Here is an 18,710-nt window from a genome sequence, read left to right as displayed (position 1 = left end):
GTGATTTCGGAGAACATTTGTTGTCAAAATCACTTATTGTCAAGATCAGTGAATATCTCCTCATGATCCGCTGACTGTCTGTACTCTCTTTGTGTGTGCGCATTGAAAAAAAAATCTGATTTTGACACCGAGCATCCTCCAGAATCACTGATTCAACCTTTAAATGAAATCAAATTGCCAAGTAAAATATCAAAAACAGCCGGAAACCATGCCTCTAAATGACCGAAAATTTGCCTATTCTTTTTACTGTGATAATAATGTCTTGAATGTGACCAAGGCACAACCCCATTTCTGCGCAGTATAATCCTATTTGGCAGGAATTCTGTCACAAAAGCAGGCTTTAACTGGGCCAACCAGTCGGGGGAAAAGAGAATATTAAGCCCAAGTCACCATTAAAACCAGTTCTGCTCCTCGCCGTGGCCATAAATCCAACTATGCCGAGCGGCTCTTTACACAACAGGGGAGGCTCTCCTTGTCAGGAGTAATGGCTGCTGTAAATCCAGTTGTACAGAAGCACAGAAGCATAAAGTAGTACATCCCCCTGCCAAGACCGGGACGTATATATCTGGACCAAAACCAATGATTTTCTGGCTCTTCTTCACCCTTTTTCCTTAAGGCAAAATGGGCCAACAGATGAAGTCATGTATAGGAGGTCATCCCTGCAGAATATTGCAAGCATATTGCTAATATTCACTTACATGTCAAAGTGCAAAGATTTATTTATTTTCCTGAAACCACAAAGATTAAAAATATGTTTTTAATGACACAAATATGGCAGACAGGCCCTAATAAGTCGCTCATTATAATGCGGCATCCAGAACTTTAGTTATAATTCACCTAAAGCAGCACAAAGCCCTTTTCTTTTTAGGCACCACATGTATTAATGTGTACATATAATGTTGAGCAAGTTGGCCTGGATTCTCACCAAAGCTCAGTAGCTTTAGCCCCTGATTTTTTTGTTTTGTTGCCCACATGGCCTAACTATAAGGCCCCAGGCATAAACCACCCGACCACTGTGTGTCTGCTGACAGAGTCTTACCAACAACCTCAATAACAACAGAGGATTTATGGTCTGCACGGTAGTAAAAAAAAAAGCCCTCTATTGCTTTTGTTCAATATATAATTTCAGCGATTTAACAAGGCCCAAAGCCATTAAATCAAGCATTACCATATCTTTTTGTGGCCAGAAATCCCTAGCAATACATTACAGTTTTGCCCGGTTGAAATGTTTATTGTCTACACCGACTTCATGGCTTTTTCTTTTTCTTTCTGTGGCAAATAGTATGCTAATTGAAAGCATATTCTTTAATAAACCATGAGCTGCTGCAGCTAGAAAAAGCAAAAACGCCTTACAGCAATGCAAGAGAAGATATTTCAAAGTCAACACCGAGATGGGATGTGATGAAAACATGCTCGGCAACTTTCTGTGAGAACCTTTACTTTGGTTAATCCAATGGTTGAGGAGATAATCCTCTCATGTCACAATATCATTCACAGCCCAGTATGAATGAGATGTGCTACCTTGTTACTCCAGCGGAGGGCAACATTTCCCTGGAATAAAACCGTCTGCTCTAACAAAGCCAGCACCAACAAACAATGCAGTGGTGGTGGGGGGGCACTATATATATATATATATATATATATATATATATATATATATATACCGGCCTAGTGAGCAATATATCTGAAACAAGCCTAGATTGGATGTTTCAGGATTAAATTTGACCTCTGTCACAGGCACTGCTGGTTTCATTTCCTGGTTGATAGAAAAAAAGAATCCATCCTGATATGGCACAATTTATCACCAACAACATGTAAAGCCTGAGATTGAATGGACCGTGACACTGAATGTGGTGAAATGAAAAGGACAAAAGAGACACCTAATGTATGCGTGTGCAGTTTTTTAACACACACTACATGTAGGTTGTACTGCAGCCTAAAATGCTTCCTCCCCATCTCCATCATATCCAGTCGTTTGTCTAAAATTGTATTAGTTGCCCAGAATGAAGCTTGCCTCTATAATTGGACAGCATTAGATGGTAATGGTATTCATCCGAGCTGAGTTACTAGAAGACTGGAACCCCCCTGATACATACCAAGATCTTCAGAGGACTCTCTAAATTAATTAGAGACCCTTTGCTTCTTCTTGTTGTGCTTGTAATACTGTCTACAGTAAAAAAGGAAAGCTGCAGCTATCAGGTTAAGTGCATCAGCAAGGCTCTGACTAGGTACTGTATGTTGTCTATGTGCAACTGTGTTTGAATGAATGCATGTGTTCAAAGGAGGGTTTGGGGTACAGTTCGGGGCTGCTCATTGAATCTCTTCATTACACAGAACCCCCATCACACACACACACACACACACACACACACCCCCCAGTTGCAGCTTTTTTCCTAATCAAAGTGCCTGGGAGCGGATCTCTCTGGCTTGCTGCTAAAGCAAACATCAGGGACACAATACACCGTGCAGGTTCTTAATTCATAAATAAAACATGCCAGTGCCACTATGCTTTTTGTGTGTGTGTGTGTGTGTGTGTGTGTGTGTGTGTCTGAATGCAAATGAAAGTGTAACATGAGAAGGATTAGGCCTCATGGCACCCACAATTTACTGTATGTGAAATGCCAGGTCAGATACGCAACGCTAAAAACAAACCAAGTGATAACACAGAGACAAAGTTAGCATTAGGTTAAATAAATAAAGAGGGCATTTAAAGGTGGAGTTAGCAATACTGGAGAATGCGTGTTGTCAAAATCGCTTTTTGTCAAAATCAGTGAATAACTTCTCACAATCCACTACCTGTCCATACTGTGTGTGCGCTGAAAGAAAAACTAGTGTTAATACACAGCCAAGGCCCTGTAAACTTGTATGTAAAGGGTATGTAGACAAAGAGGGCCACCGTAACAAGCAACAAGCCCGTTAACAGTATAAACACTGGATGTTTTTCAACACACAGTACGGATAGGTAGTGGATTGTAGGGAGATATTAACTGATTTTGAAAAAAAAAATGTTTGACAACAAGCATTCTCCAGAATTGCTGACAACTTTAAATCTAATTAATTCAGTTATTCAGTGTATTTGGAGGATATGATATTAATAGTGGTCTGCATTGTTTGCGAAGGAGAAATTCACCAGGACATATTTTTCCTGAGGTGACTGGTTACAGAAATACAGCTGAGCTTAAACAGTGTATTATTCACAAAAAAATCTGTGTCCTCTGTCCCCCAGGGCTCCATCAATTCAATTATCATAGAGAGCCACTATAATAGAGTGTACCACTTCTCTTCTCTCCGAGACAGCCGCCGGCACTATTGCAAAGAATACATACACACCCCAGGAATATGCTAAATCATATGAGTGGCCCATTTATCATTGCCAAGGGAGCTCCCCCCACACCTCACCCACGCTCTCCAAGTCACTCACAACCACACACAGACACACACCACACACACAAATAAGCTCTGCAGAGTGGGTGAAAGGGACGGTGTGGAGATGCGATTTGGGCCCGGCTGTCAGTGCTTGTCACCCAGGTTTGAATGTGCCGAGTGCTTGGGGGACCCCTTCTCGGCCTTGGCCCCTGTCCGTGGGCTGATAAGGCCAATCTGGGTAGACAGCACCTGAGCCCCCCCACCCCCCACCACCGAACCTCCACGCTGTCACACATACTCCAAACAGCTGTCAGATACACTCTTTGAGGGTCCCTCAGCGCACATCTCCGCGAACACAAGCTTTTCTTCTGGTCTTTATAGAGCCAGCAGCGCCTCAAAACCTTTTCTTTATCTGCCGAAAAAGAAAGCACACTACAAAAGATCCCATCCTGAATGTGCTTTTTTAAATAATAGTTTAAACATTAATAAATCATTGTCAAATAAACCGTGCTACCTTGGTTTAATTACCACAAACTAATTAAACCAATGGTTATGCCAAGTGGAAATCCTAGTAGATCATCAGTACCGTCCAGTGCAACTGTGCTCAAAATGAAGAGCCAATCAATTGCCGTCCCCATGTGGCTTATCTGCTTATCCAACTTGGAAAGCTTTGGCTCAGTTTGCACGGGGAAAAAATTAAAGGTCTTATAGTTATGGAAAATAAACTGTGCTTCAAGTATGGTTAGTGTTAAACAATGAAACATTATGGTGATGGCAAATAAAATGTGTTTTGGGTTAAAGCTGGAGTCAGCAATTCTGGAGAATGCTTTTTTGTCAACATCTGTGAATACCTCCTGACGATCCATTACCTGTCTGTACTGTGTGTGTGCTTAAAAGAAAAATCCGTATGTATGTAAACAAAGGGGCCCACCGTTGCTAGCAACATGCCAGTGTACAGAGCCTAGGATGTGTATAATTGTGGATTTTTTTCCCAGCACACACAAACTACAGACGGTTAGCGGATTTTGACAAAAAGTGCTTTTGACAACAAGCATACGCCAGAATCACTGACTCTGCCTTTAAGACTGGGCACACATTTGGTTAAGGTTTGTGTAAGATTAGAAATGAAACATACATTTCAAAGTGCAGAAAAATGTTTAGTTGGAACAAAATTCATCAGGATTCTGGGCTGTTTCCAATGTTTGTTGTATCTCTACCGAGATGTTCTCAAAAGCTGGAGCTTAAGGAGCAACAGGCAGATACACGTTATGTGACATCCAGACGATCAGGTATGATTTATTTGTTAAACGGAAAATGACTGAATGACTCAATACTCAAATCACGTGTTACGGAGGGCATCCAGTCTTCTCTGGGAGAGTCATTTTTACTTGATGCAGGGTTACAAACTGTGTCACATTCAATCTTGCAGACGATAGCAAAGGAGAAATCTTTTTTCATAGAGAGAAATAGCTGATTCCTATCTTGGCTCCGGGGCCTACTTCACCACACTGTGCCACCCTTTCTCATTTACATTCACAGCACATCCACTATTATCTTAACTTCCATTCTCTACATCAAACATTCTTTTTTTAAATAAGTGAGTGACACGATTAAGCAAAAACACTTCCCTTTATCGTCCATAGCCAACATCCCGGGAAGAAACTGTATGTGTGAGTGCTGTATTTGTTTAGGCTCAGATATCAGGGAGAGTCCACAAAAACCCCAAAGAAAAATAAAGGCATTTTTCTGTCACATAGCGTGGTTGTTTCTTTTTCACACGTTGTTTAGACAGCCGTTTCCAGCAGCGGTCACGGTCTCACCCAACAGTTTTTTTAAATGCCATTTTAATGGAGAGCCCAGCCCCCCCTTAGCCTTTTACAAGCCTCCATGTGCACTTCTGTTTTCTACCCTAACAGGAAACCCCGCATCCTGCCTTATGACGGACTGAGATCGCGTCTCAGAGTGGCATCAAAAGGGAGCCGGGAGACGGTAGAGCAGCCCTGCCCCTGGCACCACGCCTATGGGTTGGGGTGTGAAAGAATTCCAGAAGAAAAACCTACAGCGGCGTTTTTGAGGGCTGTGAATGAGTGGTTTGACTTGGAGACAGACAGGGACAGGCTTGTTGCGAGAGAAAAAAAGAAGAAGCCGACCGCCCACTCCTGAATAAACCTCGACCTGTGCTCTATCAAACACCCAACGGGAAATCCAATGTTTTTCTTGAAAGAGATTTAAAGATCGCTCTCTCGCGGAGCACGCCAAGAGCACCATGTCCAAACCCCTAATATAAAGTTTGAGAAATAAACGGTGGTCTTGGACACCACGGATCTGGCAACTTGTGAGACCAGTATCACTTCACAAACTAAAAACACGTGCGTCTTGTGTGGCCGTATTTTGCGGCTTTTTGCAGATGCTGCGGTTCAGGCCACAAACTCGAAGCAAGCGCTGATTACCCTGCAAAGTATTTTGAAATGTCTCCTGCAATGTTCTCCCCAAACGATCCATAACAAGAGAAGTGCTGTGATTCTGCACTGCCAGTTAGCCGTCGTGTTACACAACAGGAGACCCAATTAAAAACGCACGCCCCTCAATAAACTGTTGTTAATACTGTTTAATTTACACTTGTGGTTGTGCAACTGCGAAAAATCAACACCTGAGGCTTACAATTGCAGCAGTGTGTGGCTATACTAGCGCCTTGCACTATAATAAAGATGCCGAACAGTGCAGGCCTGCAAAGGGTGGCATCTCTTTTTTCTCTTTCTCTGATCGCGTTACACAGAAGACACTAATGGATGTATGGAGAGGAGACCAGGGCAGGGAACAGAGACTGTTAAAGATCAGATACACAGCCACTTCAAAAGTCCTTGGTTTTAATCTGTTTCTCTAGGTTAGTCCCTTGGCAAGGCAGCGATGATGGGGGGTTGGGTTAAGCAAGTGGGCATAGAAGTGGGCGTCAGGGTGTGGGGGTCTGGCAAACACTGGCATGGTGAGCAGTTCCCCACTTCACACCGCCAGCACTTTGACAATTATCTCCTTGATGCAGCAGTCTCTTTTTCATTTTTCTATTGAAGGGGACCGTGCCCGAGCTCCCAAGCCTCCCAGGAATGCCAGAGAAGAGAGTGCAGGGTTAGAATGGGGGGGACGGGAGGACTCCGTGGGGATAATCCCAATTTCAAATGGAGCTTAGTGATATCCCCCCTTACCCAAACTCCTTTTCTTCCTCCTGTCTGGCACAGATAACTCATCCCTTCTCTCTCTCTCTCTCTCTCTCTCTCTCTCTCTCTCTAGTGCCGTCCATGCGCAGACTGCCATCCACACACATTACACACAGACACACACTGCTTCTACAGTTATAATTAGCATGTCATCCACTCGCATGAGTCAGTGAGCCCAGGCCTTCGGTGGAGTCTCGCACCGTGGTGAATGATATATTTTTCTTGGGCTGCGTTGAGGTCAAAGGATGGAAGGTTGAACAGTTGAAGGTGCCGACACAGCAAGGTGTGGACACAAACTGAATTAAGTTGAAGTAGCAAAGAGAAGAAAAGGTCTCTTCTGTATGTCACATGTATTCGGATGGAGTTCAAACTATGCTTTTGAGCATTTGGTAATAGCTCGTTCAGGCTGATGTTTTCCAAGCTGTACAAGTATGTGTTGTGAAATCAAAGACATCAGACTTTTTGCATGAATTCAGACACTAAACTACTGTCAAATTGCCATCCAGCCACACACTTATTGCAGAAATCTCCTATACGTATATGGCAATCTCCTATATAATCATAACAAAAGTGCTATAAGTTGAAGGGGGTGAAAATTCAATGTTTTGGCATTTCTTCTTTAAAAAGTGAGTTCAACCGACTATACATTACTAGCCACACTCTGTTTGACAGTTACTATCACAGTATCTAGCGATCCGGCAATGTTGATGAAATATGTGGTCTCGCTGTAGGCTGCACTGATTTCTGTCTGACCTCTTTGTGACCATCATACCAGACAAATACATCCATAAAGCATAGCAAAGTACAGTAGAGTACATTTTTCAGAGTTTTTTCTCTCTTTGGGGTCGTCTAGAGTTGATGGTCTCCAGTGACTGACTGATCTGTCAGCCCAACACACTTTACACCTCTTGGTTCATTAGTAATAAATCAGTGTGTAAAAACAACAATGCACCAGTGGAACAAACTACAGTGTGTGAAAGAATGGCTTCAGCTTATCAGTTTTAGCCACATTTATTCCTACAATCCAACATGCATTACTGGACACAGGTCTAGCTGCTCACATGACAGTCACTGATGGTCATGCAGTGGAATGTAGCTTTCATTGGAGGATGAATGCATTCCATTAATTTACTGTGGTTCAATCCGCATAGAGAAATCCATACTGAACCTTTCTTTGTATCATGCATAACTGGGATGACAGTAGAGTTCAGTATGTTGTTGTTTTAAGGTGGAGTCAAAATCACTTTTAGTCAAATTCAGTGAACATCTCCTCACAATCTGCCAGATATCTTTTAAGAGCACACCCAGTATCGACAGGAAGCGGACCGTGAGGAGATATTCACTGATTTTGACAAATAGTATTTTCGACAACAAGTGTTTTCCAGAGTCGCTGACTCCACCTTTAAATAGTATCTGCACTATTACTTGAACGTATTTCCAACAAAAGGTTTATTCACACGGTAGATCTCCTTCTAAATCAACAGAATCTCTTTCTAAAATAAGCCTCCATAACAACACTAAATATTCTGTGCTGAAGTGCCCTTGAGCCAAACACTGAACTTCTGCCCAGCTCCAGAGGCGCTGTTCTTTACGTGACCCAGCGATATGACCTCCCCGCCTGTAGGGAGAGACTAGAAGGGAAAACAGGCGTTCCTCCTTCAGGGATCAATAGCGGAATGCACAAAATAAGTGTAAAAACCCTGGTAGAGCGTCAGCCCTTGTGTGCTGTTGCTGTAGGCCGGCTGCCACGGAGAGAATGAGAGCGGGCTGCAGTCTAACAGCTGGGCCTGTGGTTAGCGCCTCTGCAATCAGCTGAGCTGCGCTTCAATCACATGCTTCAACTTTTCACTTTCTGAACTCCCTTCCACACAGCACATACACAGGCAAATGTGCCAGCAAAAATAAACTAGTACGTGTACATACCCAGATCACTATCTCCTGAATTCTTACCTCTTACTTACACAACTCATCTTAAAAAAGAACTGAAAGCACAACACAAGCAATCTCTGTTAAAGCTTAGCACAACGTGGTGTTGACAGATACAGCCCCAGATGCTGCTGTATAATGTAACACTTCCCTGACTGAACATTTGAAAACCGGTTGTTCCTCCAGAATGGCTTTACGCTTCAAATCAATCAAATCTCTGTACTTTGTAGGTACAAATATTTACCCACAGCACAATGTATCAACCAGTTACAAATATATTGACATGGCGTTGAAAGCTTGATGTTCTTTGTCTTATTTATTTGCCTAGTTTTTCTCTTTTAAGGTTTAGATTTTTTTAGGCTTCATTCTATTTTGGCATTGGACTGGCTTCTTTGAGAGGGGCCGATGAAGTGTTGAGACACTAAAGATTGACTTGGCCGGCGCGACGGCTTGGCAGAGCTCGACAGTGTGTGTGTGGGTGTGTGTACGAAGTGAAGTGCAGTGAGAAAATAGTGGGTTTTCTTGGCTTTTGGCGTAGATTACAGGGGACGTGCAACTCCTTTACCATTGTTCCGTCGCTCTTGCTCCGTGCGACTTCCCTCTGCAGGCGAGCCACGGCCAGCTTTTCCCTAAGAGGAAGGAAGAACGAGAGAGAGAGAGAAAACGAGAGTGAGTAAACGTGTGATCATTGCTTTGTTAGTGATACAGAGTCTAGTTAAAGGCCTACGTCACCGGTTTGAATATGAAGGTGTATTGAATTCTGAGATCCTATCTAGTATAAATGTGCGAAAAAAATTGAAATCGGTTCATCCTAGCCTGAGAAAAGGCAGAAAGAGTGTTTTTTTTAACCCTATATTTCTCTTTCTCGTGACATCACAGAAAGAGAAATATAGGGTTAAAAACTATACTTTGTAAATATTACTGTGATGTCACAGTAAAAGACATCACAGTAATATTTACAAAGTAAGTTTTTTTTTAACCCTATATTTCTCTTTCTGTGATGTCACGAGAAAGAGAAATATAGGGTTAAAAAAAACACTCTTTCTGCCTTTTCTCAGGCTAGGATGAACCGATTTTAATTTTTTTTGCACATTTATACTACATAGGATCTCAGAATTCAATACACCTTCATATTCAAACCGGTGAAGTAGGCCTTTAAGGTTCAAAAGCTTTCAGAGGCGTTTCTCTGCTTCTTAACCACAATTTCATCCCACAAAGTGTCATTCTGAACAAGGAGAATCACCTTTTAAACTAATCAATGGTCAATTAAACTCTCCATTGTAACACACACTAGTCATATTCCTGCAGAATAAGCTGATCAGTTATGTGATATTTAATTAAAGGTCTATATCTACTGGATATATATGTGTGAGAAACCAGCACTTCTCTGGTCCCTCTTTGTCTGTCTTCTGAAACATCAAAGGGCTGCCAGCAAATCAGCAGACACACACACACACACACACACACACACACACACACACACACACACACACACACACACACACACACACACACTGTGAGGAGACAGGGTCGTCCGCTAACCACACAAAACGGAGAGCTTGCAGTTCTGTCCAGACCAAAATAGCTCAAAGGAACAAAACGCAGGGCATCCTCGCACCAGACCTTAACACGCACACACACACACACACACACACACACACACACACACACACACACACACACACACACACACACACACACACACACACACACACACACACACACACACACACACGAACCAGACCCAAACAAAGAAAAGGACTGTGCACATCAAATCCGTTTCCCACGTGAGGGCATTCCAGACTTAAATGGGATAAATCTTGGCACACTAGCACCGATAATAAAGAAGCCTGATTTTTTTACGGCCCTCTCCTGAGGCAGGCTCACAACAACTTAAACACTGCTCCTCCTGCGTCTTGACAGTCGGAGCCGAGACATACAAGCTCTTTGGCGAAAGCATGTCATTCTGCAAGTGTTTTTGTCCAAAGGGTCTGAACGTACAACACATGTCATGTGTTGCCGGGGGAAAATGCCTCCTCTGGCAGTGTTTAAATCATCATTATCTGCTGATTCGAGACCAACAGTCCTTCATTCTAATGGTAAATACAGTCTAAGCATTCATCAAGATGTACATATGGTGTTGTGAATGCTGTATCACAGGATTGAACACAGTGTAATACAATGATACACTCAAATGACAAGTTCAGCGATTCTGGAGAAGGTTTTTTGTCAAAATCACTTTGTCAAAATCATTGAATATCTCGCTACCTGTCCGTTCTGTGTGCACTGAAAACAATTCAGTGTTAATACACAGCCTAGGCTCTGTAAACGGGTATGTTAACAAAGAGTATGTAAACAAACAGGGGCCCACCGTAGTAAACAATCATTCTCCAGAATTGCTGACTCCACGTTATTTCAATTGCAAAAAAAAGTTAAGAAAAAGAAATCAAAAGACAACAACAAGTATGCTCCAGAATAAAATCAGGACATCTTAACTTGAGGTGAAGTTTGTATTGTTCCCTGTTCGCTAGGATCCATCACACACACTGAAAGCAACCTAATATGAGACCATGGGACTCCTGATAATAGGAGTGTATACGGCAGACAGCCGCAAAGTAATAGCAATCACCTGCACATTTTTCACATTTCTCTAGTGGAGCAGACAACCCAAACCCCCTGCCAACCTCCCAGACTCCCCCAAAAATAACTCATGACTAACGTCTCCACGTCGCCTTTTGACAAGACAGCATTGTTTCTGAGAGGCTTACCTGCCGGGAAAAACCCCCTGGTGATTAAGAGACAGCTGTGTATGTTTGAAGGATGAATCCACCGTCTGGACTGAAAAAAGTAAGCTTGTCTTCTAGCCTATATGCCGCTGCTATTGGACTCCTTTCTTTACTTCTGCGTTCCCTTTGAATGGGACCAGAGTGAATTAGGTAGAGGCGAGCCTGGCACGCCGATTGTGAAACGCATGGTGACAAATCTGCGAGGAAGTCCAAAAAGGGGGTGTGTTTGGGTGTGTGTAACTTTGGTCTCGTGTGAGAAGTTTGTGTGTTTGTGCATTCATATGTTTTGGGCGTGGGAGTGGGAACCTGAATTCATTAACGGGAAGGTGAAGGTGTTGCGTACTTGTGACCGCTATAAAATGTTGTGTGTGAGTGTGTGTGTGACTGCACCTGAGGCTGACTAATACACTCATGTTCCAGTTACACAATACAATACGTCTCATCCCATTACAACATACTGTACGCTTGAAGCCATTACGCTGCCTTGAGAAGGAGAAAAAAAAACTATGGGAAAAGAGTTGTCTCTGGAAGTTCTCAGTGCAGAAATTGTTTTGTTAAACAGGACCACTGGCCTGGCATTCCTCCAGTCTGTGTTATGGCTGAGCGTCGGCCGTGTAAGGGGTTAAATTTCAGGGCCACTTATGCACAGGCATGTTTCAGGAGCAGCGGAGCATGACGCCAACTGCGCCCGGAGAAAAAAATCATTGCCAAATATAGAGCAATTTGACATTCGGTGTTAAACGTAATTATAGCAACTGGCACTCGCAGCAGTCAAAACAACAGTCTAAATACTGCAAAATGCTCACCGGCGGCATTTGCATCAAAGTGACGCTATGCTGGCGTGGGATTATATGATTGAAGTGCTCATGAAGGCACTCTGTAATCCGCTGTACTCTGTGTATTAGACGTGCAGAGTGACATGTTCCGCTCTGAGTCTGTCATTTGCATTTCAATCACGATCCAAAGGAGATGTTTGGCCAATCACTAATTCCGCAAAACTTCTACCAGCTGAGTAAACGAGCCTATCAAAACAGCCATGCCAATTGTGTGTGGGGGAGAAAACAAGTGAAAACATTATTAAGGCGCATAGATGTTTAATTTTTTCCTCTAAAACATACACATTCCTATGAATATCACCACAAGATGTCAGAGCTCAGGAACGCAGTTTTCTGCATCACTGAATGCATCAATTCTAATTTATTACAGCTATGTAGTTATGGCCATTGTTGCTAATAGTTATGAAAACACTACACTCTCAAAGATAATTAGTGCAATTAAGGGTGGGGGGGGGGGGGCATGACATCACTATAAAAATCAGCAGTCAGACGATCAGCCAAATGTTTCTTTTCCCCTCTTTATATAAGGGTTTAATCAGGAGTAATCAGCCTACCATAAAAACATACTAAGGATGGCCAACAACATTTCTTCTGACCCCAACCACAGTCTGAACAACAAGTCCAATTTGTTACACTCAAACCTTCCAAAAATGAATCAGGTTTGACTGAAACGCTCGTCTGTGCACCAGTTAATTCTCAAAGTCAATACTTTGTCCCAGATCAAATGCCACTTAGGGGCCTTAAATGTTGTCTTATTATTTTAGATAAATAAATATATTTATTTTTGGGTCCTGTCTTGATTGCTTCTTTATTCTGTGATGCTGTAAATGGAGCTACTCTGACACATTTTAGACTTGCTCTGACAATGAAGTGATATCTTATGGTATCATAATACCTAATGTCAAACTAAACTATAAACAAGTAAGGTAGGTCTAAGTTGAAATAGGAAGTTGTCGATCAACTGTAATGGTTGTTGGCAACGGACAGTTTTGCCAGGAATTTCACCACTGGTCCCTGTTTTCTTCTTTATTTTTATGACCTGTCAGCTTGTGTTTCTTGCCACGGCGGCCACATTTTTAGATCTTTGCTCTTATCTTGTTAAGTCGAATGTCGCCGCGACCGGTAGAAGTGATGGCCAGAAGAACTGCAAAGATAAGAGCAATATAACACTTCTTTAAAGGGACGCTGCAGGCAAAGTGAAAGCGGAAGACATGTTTCCACGGGCGGCAGGAAGTTCTGGAGAATAAGGCACACAAGCAATTCATCTTCTTGCTCTATACGCTAGTGTACTGCGCTGTATATATTTCACACTTGACTGTGACTAAATGGCTGATTATTTCAGGCTACACAGTCCATGCCTTTATCCTGTACATCCACAGCATGTGATGAGAGCCCGAGTTGACAGTTGACCTTGTGTACATTCCTGCCCCCTCCTCCTTTTTTCTTCGCCTTTGAGCCCCAATGGGAAGCCTGGCTTGAGTAAATTCCAGGGGCCAATGGTGAGCAGTGTGGACGTGGACCTCCAGCAGTTACCAGTGACCTGGAATCACCTGACAGCAGCAGAGTCCTTATAGCGGAGGAGGGGGGTCCAGCCGAGCTTGAGCGGAGCACGCCACACCAGCTGACAATCAACGCCCCCCCCCCCCCTCCTTCTCTTCCAAAGACTCACGTTTTAAAGTTAACTGCAGTGTTTCTATGCATCACAAGTTAATGCAACACGTGACTGGAGACCTAGGACTGCGGCAAACATTGTGTTTGCTGCATTCACTAAGGAAAACATGCCTAACCCATTGGATGAGGTCGAAAGGGCCTTTTTCAAGCGCTATAAGGGGATTTAAAGATCACATAGTATGCTCATTTTCAGGTTCAAAATTGTAATTTGGGTTTCTACTAGAAACTGCTTTCATTGTGTAGTGTCCAAAAAAAACCTTTATATTTCTCACAGTGCCATTGCTGAATCCCTCTTTTCAGCCTCTGTCTAAAACGCTCCGTTTTAGCGGCTCTGTCTTTATGCCCTTAATGCTGGGCTTACACTAGAGGACTTTTAAAAGACTTTGAAAAGACTGAAGACTGAAACCCTCTCACATCTAAAGACAATCAACTCACACCTGAAGACAACTAGTCATTAGTTTTCAGTCACAGAGTGAGATTTTGAAAAGACAGGGGGTCTCATATTGCAAGACTACAACTAGATTCCTTTTGAGATTAATATTATTTCCGCAAACGCGATAGTGATTATTTAATTAAAAAAAGGTTAATTCAATATTCCGAGCGGGGGACTTCCTTTAGTTATTTGACTAGCTTTATTTGTTGATCTCGTCCCCCAATAACTTTAACTCCTAATCCTGTATTTGACGGTAAAGTGTTAAGGTTGCTCGGCTGTCAGCCTGGTTCTCCCACCGAGGCTTCAAGGAAAACGTGTCCGAAATAAGTCCCTGCAGAGGCGGACACAGGTCGCGACTAATGCCGCTCCTCCTGCTTCGTGCTTGGTGCATGCGAGAGTGTGACAGTGTTTACGTAATTTCGCTTGAACCAACCCCTTAAGACTAACGATAATATCAAACATGTTTGATAATGTCGGAACGTCAAGACGGGAAGAAGACCGGCTGAAATCGGGTCAGATGACCACCTTGCACCAAACGACTGAGATTACGTGCGCGCGCCACAACTCCAGCACGACTTCTGTGATTTCAGTCCGACATTGGAAGATTGTCTGCGACTGTAAAATCGCGTGAAAAGTTGTGTAGTGTAAGCCCAGCATAAATTGACTGGACCTTTAAGACAAGGATGATTTTCTTAGTCCTTTACAAATTGTCACTCAAGTTTGAGTCCCTGCTAGCCTGCACATAAAAGTATTTTCATATTCTCAGTTGACACCCATCGGCTGTCCACCCACACACATGCTTTGGAACACCTCAAAGATTATTTCACTATCATTTCATCAAAGTGCATAAAAAAAAGTTCAACATCCCCTTACTTTGAGATGCAACAGGCACACGCAACAGAGTGATCACAACACCAGGCTTGTTGCACTCGCAGCTGACACACACACACGTCTCACACACACACACACACACACACACACACACGTCTCACACACACACACACACACACACACACACACACACACACACACACACACACACACACACAGCAGCGTCACTATGGCGTCGGCGGCGTGCAAAGACACGATCTGTCGGGGGGCTGTGGGGGAGGATCAATCACAGCGAGAGAGCATTCGCCAAACCTGAGCTGACATGTCGGACCCGTGCGCTTTGAACTGCATAGAGGGAGGCAGACGCTTAGCTGGGTTTTCATCACTGCCATCTCTCTATACAGGTGGTGTGTAATCCATTGTACATTGTTTGCTGTGGAGCACATAATAAAAGAGAAGAAAAGTGCTGTCTCTTGCGTTTTTGGTTTCCACCATTTCCCAAGCTGTACTGTACTGCACACCATTTACCATCTCATTATCAAGTGGGGCTAATCTCTCTTTTGTATTGGGACGATGTTAACAGATTTAACACTACATAAGCAGTTACTTCAACTGACATGAATGCACTCCTCCGGATGTATAAAACATGCATAAATACAGTATATATTATAAACCATCTTTCTAATATTGTCACCGAGGCTTTAGGAGGGAACTAAACATTTCATTCACCTCGGAACACATGTGTGTACACAAAGCGGCTGAAAAGGATGCATAAATGTTTGGATGAGAGCAGAGCCCGCCATGCATTTATGTATTAGTGTCTGCACTCCCGCTGGGTTAAGAGCCCTGGTACGCACGCAATGGCAATCCCAGTGGCACACAGAGGGCATCCTGTTCAGAGCACACTCATTTTGGCTCAGACTCCGGACCGGTCATTCCCATCCATAATCCTCGTACGGCTCTGTTATGTAACCTGCTGCACTGATCCAAAATGTCACCCCATATACACTCACACCCTCCTGCCCTGGACAATGAGCTTACCGAGGCGTTTGATAAGTTATAACATCCAACCCAGCCGTACAGGAAAACAGAGTGACAGCTGCCAAGAGGATGCTATGCAGGGAAACTGAAGGCTCTAAAAAATATTCAAATTTATATTTGGGAATCAAAATCTAAGCATTTATACACCAATATTTTTGGTTGTTGTTTATTTGTAGAAGTGTATTACCATGAATAAATGTTACGCTTTGTCTTTGTATGTTTACATCACTCCAATAAGTTGATACACCTTTTTAAATGTAAAAACAACTAACTTTACTCTACTTTCAAGCCATAATTTGCCTTTCTTAGCACACAGTGGACCGGAGAAGATCCTGAAATCCTCCTTTGTACTGAGTCAAGAAATCCATTTTGAATCGATTCGTGACCACAAGAATTAGGATCCAATTGAATCGTGGAATTCCAAAAGATAGTGTTCTGTAAATAAACCTTGTGTCCCGCCTGATTGTCTCCTTTTAATCCCTGTGTGATGAACACATGCAACATCATCAAAGGCTTTAATGAGCCTTTCTGCAAGTCGAGCACCAAATACCCAAATGGCACCAAAATCAGCTTTGAGCCCTCAGTGTAAACACTTTCGTCTGTTCCAAGCGGCCACATCTGTGAGCATTCAATTGGTCCCGATGCATTAGGCAGGGCCCAATCAATCAAAGAGAAGCGCCATCACTGACCCACAGCTGGTTCCTGACCTGCTGTCTCATGCCACCGACCTGGGCTGCACCGGAGGGCAGCGGAAAACACACAAGCCACATGTCAGCACCTCACAACACACGCCCAACCCACCCAGCCAGCCAGCCATGGGACACAATGAGTCCTTACCTCACCGCGGCAAACCATCAATTATTGACGAGGTGAAATGTGATGAGATTCAACTGTGAGCACACAAAGAGCACACGCCTTTCCTTGCTGCCATGTGGCCTTGAAATGTGTACCTGCATGAAAAGAGATATAAACTAATAAACACATTTTTTTTTCTTTATGCCTTGAAGGAAATTGAGCACACTCTGCTCTAAGAAAATGTATGCTGGATCACGATTCACGCAACAAAATATGGATATTCAGGACAAAAGACTGTACATTATAAAACTGTTCTACTTTATAAAGTTTTCATAAAAACAGCCCCCTTAACATTCTGACACAACTTTACCCTTTCAAGCTTCAAAATAATGATGAGTTGTGTTTTGGCCTTTTGGAAGTGTTTGCATAATTCTGAGTTATGCAGTTAAACGATTCGAGTCGATCTTGATAAGAGAGATTTATCCAAAGTCAACAACATGTTGAATTGTCAGAGTTTGTTTATGCTTTCCCCATTGTGGTAACATCCAACCCTGAATGTGTTTGGAAAAGTCTCAGCTCTCAGGATATCTTATCTAATTGCTGCAACTAAATAGTTCTGAGTAATAATTTTTTTCCGCTTGTTTTCTGAAAGGAGTGGCTGACATTATCTCAGTATGCATGATTGATAGATGCAATAACGAGGCTGTCTTTGCACATGTAAACAACTTAAGGGAAGAATCTCTAAAATCAAGACGAGGGAAATGACTTAAATGCATCATTTTGTTCGATGAGATGAGATCAAATGCATTGCACTGCATCTCCAATCTTCAGACGAGGATTCCTCCGAGACGCCTTCTGAGTTTATAGGAATGTGTGGATTACCCCTGCCTGACTGTCTGTCTCCCTAAATGTTTTCTTATTCCACGAGCAAGGCCTGACCTCAATTGTTTTCCTATCAACAGACGCATTCCTGCCCGGACAAAAAAACTGAAACATTGCAGATGTGCCTTTAAAAATGGCCGCGGCAAGCAAACCAGCCCAGCCTGTTTGCCCGGGAGCGTTTTACTCACCAGCACGCCTCACCAAGAACGAGGTTGGAGCTAGACGCACAAGGGGCAACTCATAAACACATGCATGAACACACATGTGTGCAAACACTCAGGAAAAGATATGCAGACGGGTGTACGCACTCGCGCACAAGTTTGAATCTTTTATGTCCAAATCATAAAATAGAGATGACTGGAAAACCTGCACTGTTGCTGGACCTGAGCCAGCACAGATATGATGGAAAATTAAAGATGTGGATAGAGAGCAAGAGATCGAGCAAGTTTCACCACCATTAGAGAAAAAAAACTTTCAGACGCACTTTGTTTTGAAATTGGGCATATTAAAAGGTATTCTCAGCCACATTCCAAAAGGTAATAATCCTGCATGCGTGTGTTTAAGTTTTTCCAGTGTGATGCTTGTCTGTCTAGCCTTGTTCACACACTGTGACACATAATTGACTTTAAGTAAAGCACCCTTCACATAGGACTGCAATTACCTCATGATTTACTGTAAGAGTTTACCTGAGTCGTGTGAGGTGCAATCAGAGTATCAGGGTAAACAAAGCCTGTTTGTCGGAGTCGGGAATTATAGTTCTGCCTAGATACATGTCAAACACGTCAGCAGATCTATGCACTATGCTAAGGATGTGTAATGGGACGGTTTTTAGGAAGCAGCCTCCAGTATACCAACATCGGAAAGGTGTGGGAGGAGGGGGTACAGAACTACCAAACTCGTTAACACTTTACTGAAAATCCAATAGTACAAC

At 42.9% G+C, this 18,710-nt stretch overlaps 1 protein-coding gene across 3 annotated transcripts in view; it reads right to left on the bottom strand.

Annotated features, from left to right (window-relative positions):
• The window catches only part of LOC307269672 (nck-associated protein 5-like), a 105,026-nt gene that overhangs the window by 51,253 nt on the left and 35,063 nt on the right, over nucleotides 1-18,710 (bottom strand). For 2 of the 3 annotated variants that reach the window (XM_080052674.1, XM_080052675.1), the window contains one exon: nucleotides 9,070-9,133. In XM_080052674.1, coding sequence (XP_079908800.1) covers nucleotides 9,070-9,133 — 64 coding nt within the window. Of the gene's footprint in view, nucleotides 1-9,069; nucleotides 9,134-11,272; nucleotides 11,409-18,710 lie in introns of those variants that run through there. The other variant, XM_080052676.1, reaches the window with a different exon arrangement.

Source organism: Ammodytes marinus, assembly GCF_949987685.1.
Source record: "Ammodytes marinus genome assembly, chromosome: 24".
Taxonomy (NCBI): Eukaryota; Metazoa; Chordata; class Actinopteri; order Uranoscopiformes; family Ammodytidae; genus Ammodytes; species Ammodytes marinus.
The sequence above is the reverse complement of the archived record's forward strand: the minus strand, read 5'-3'. Positions and strand labels throughout refer to the sequence as shown.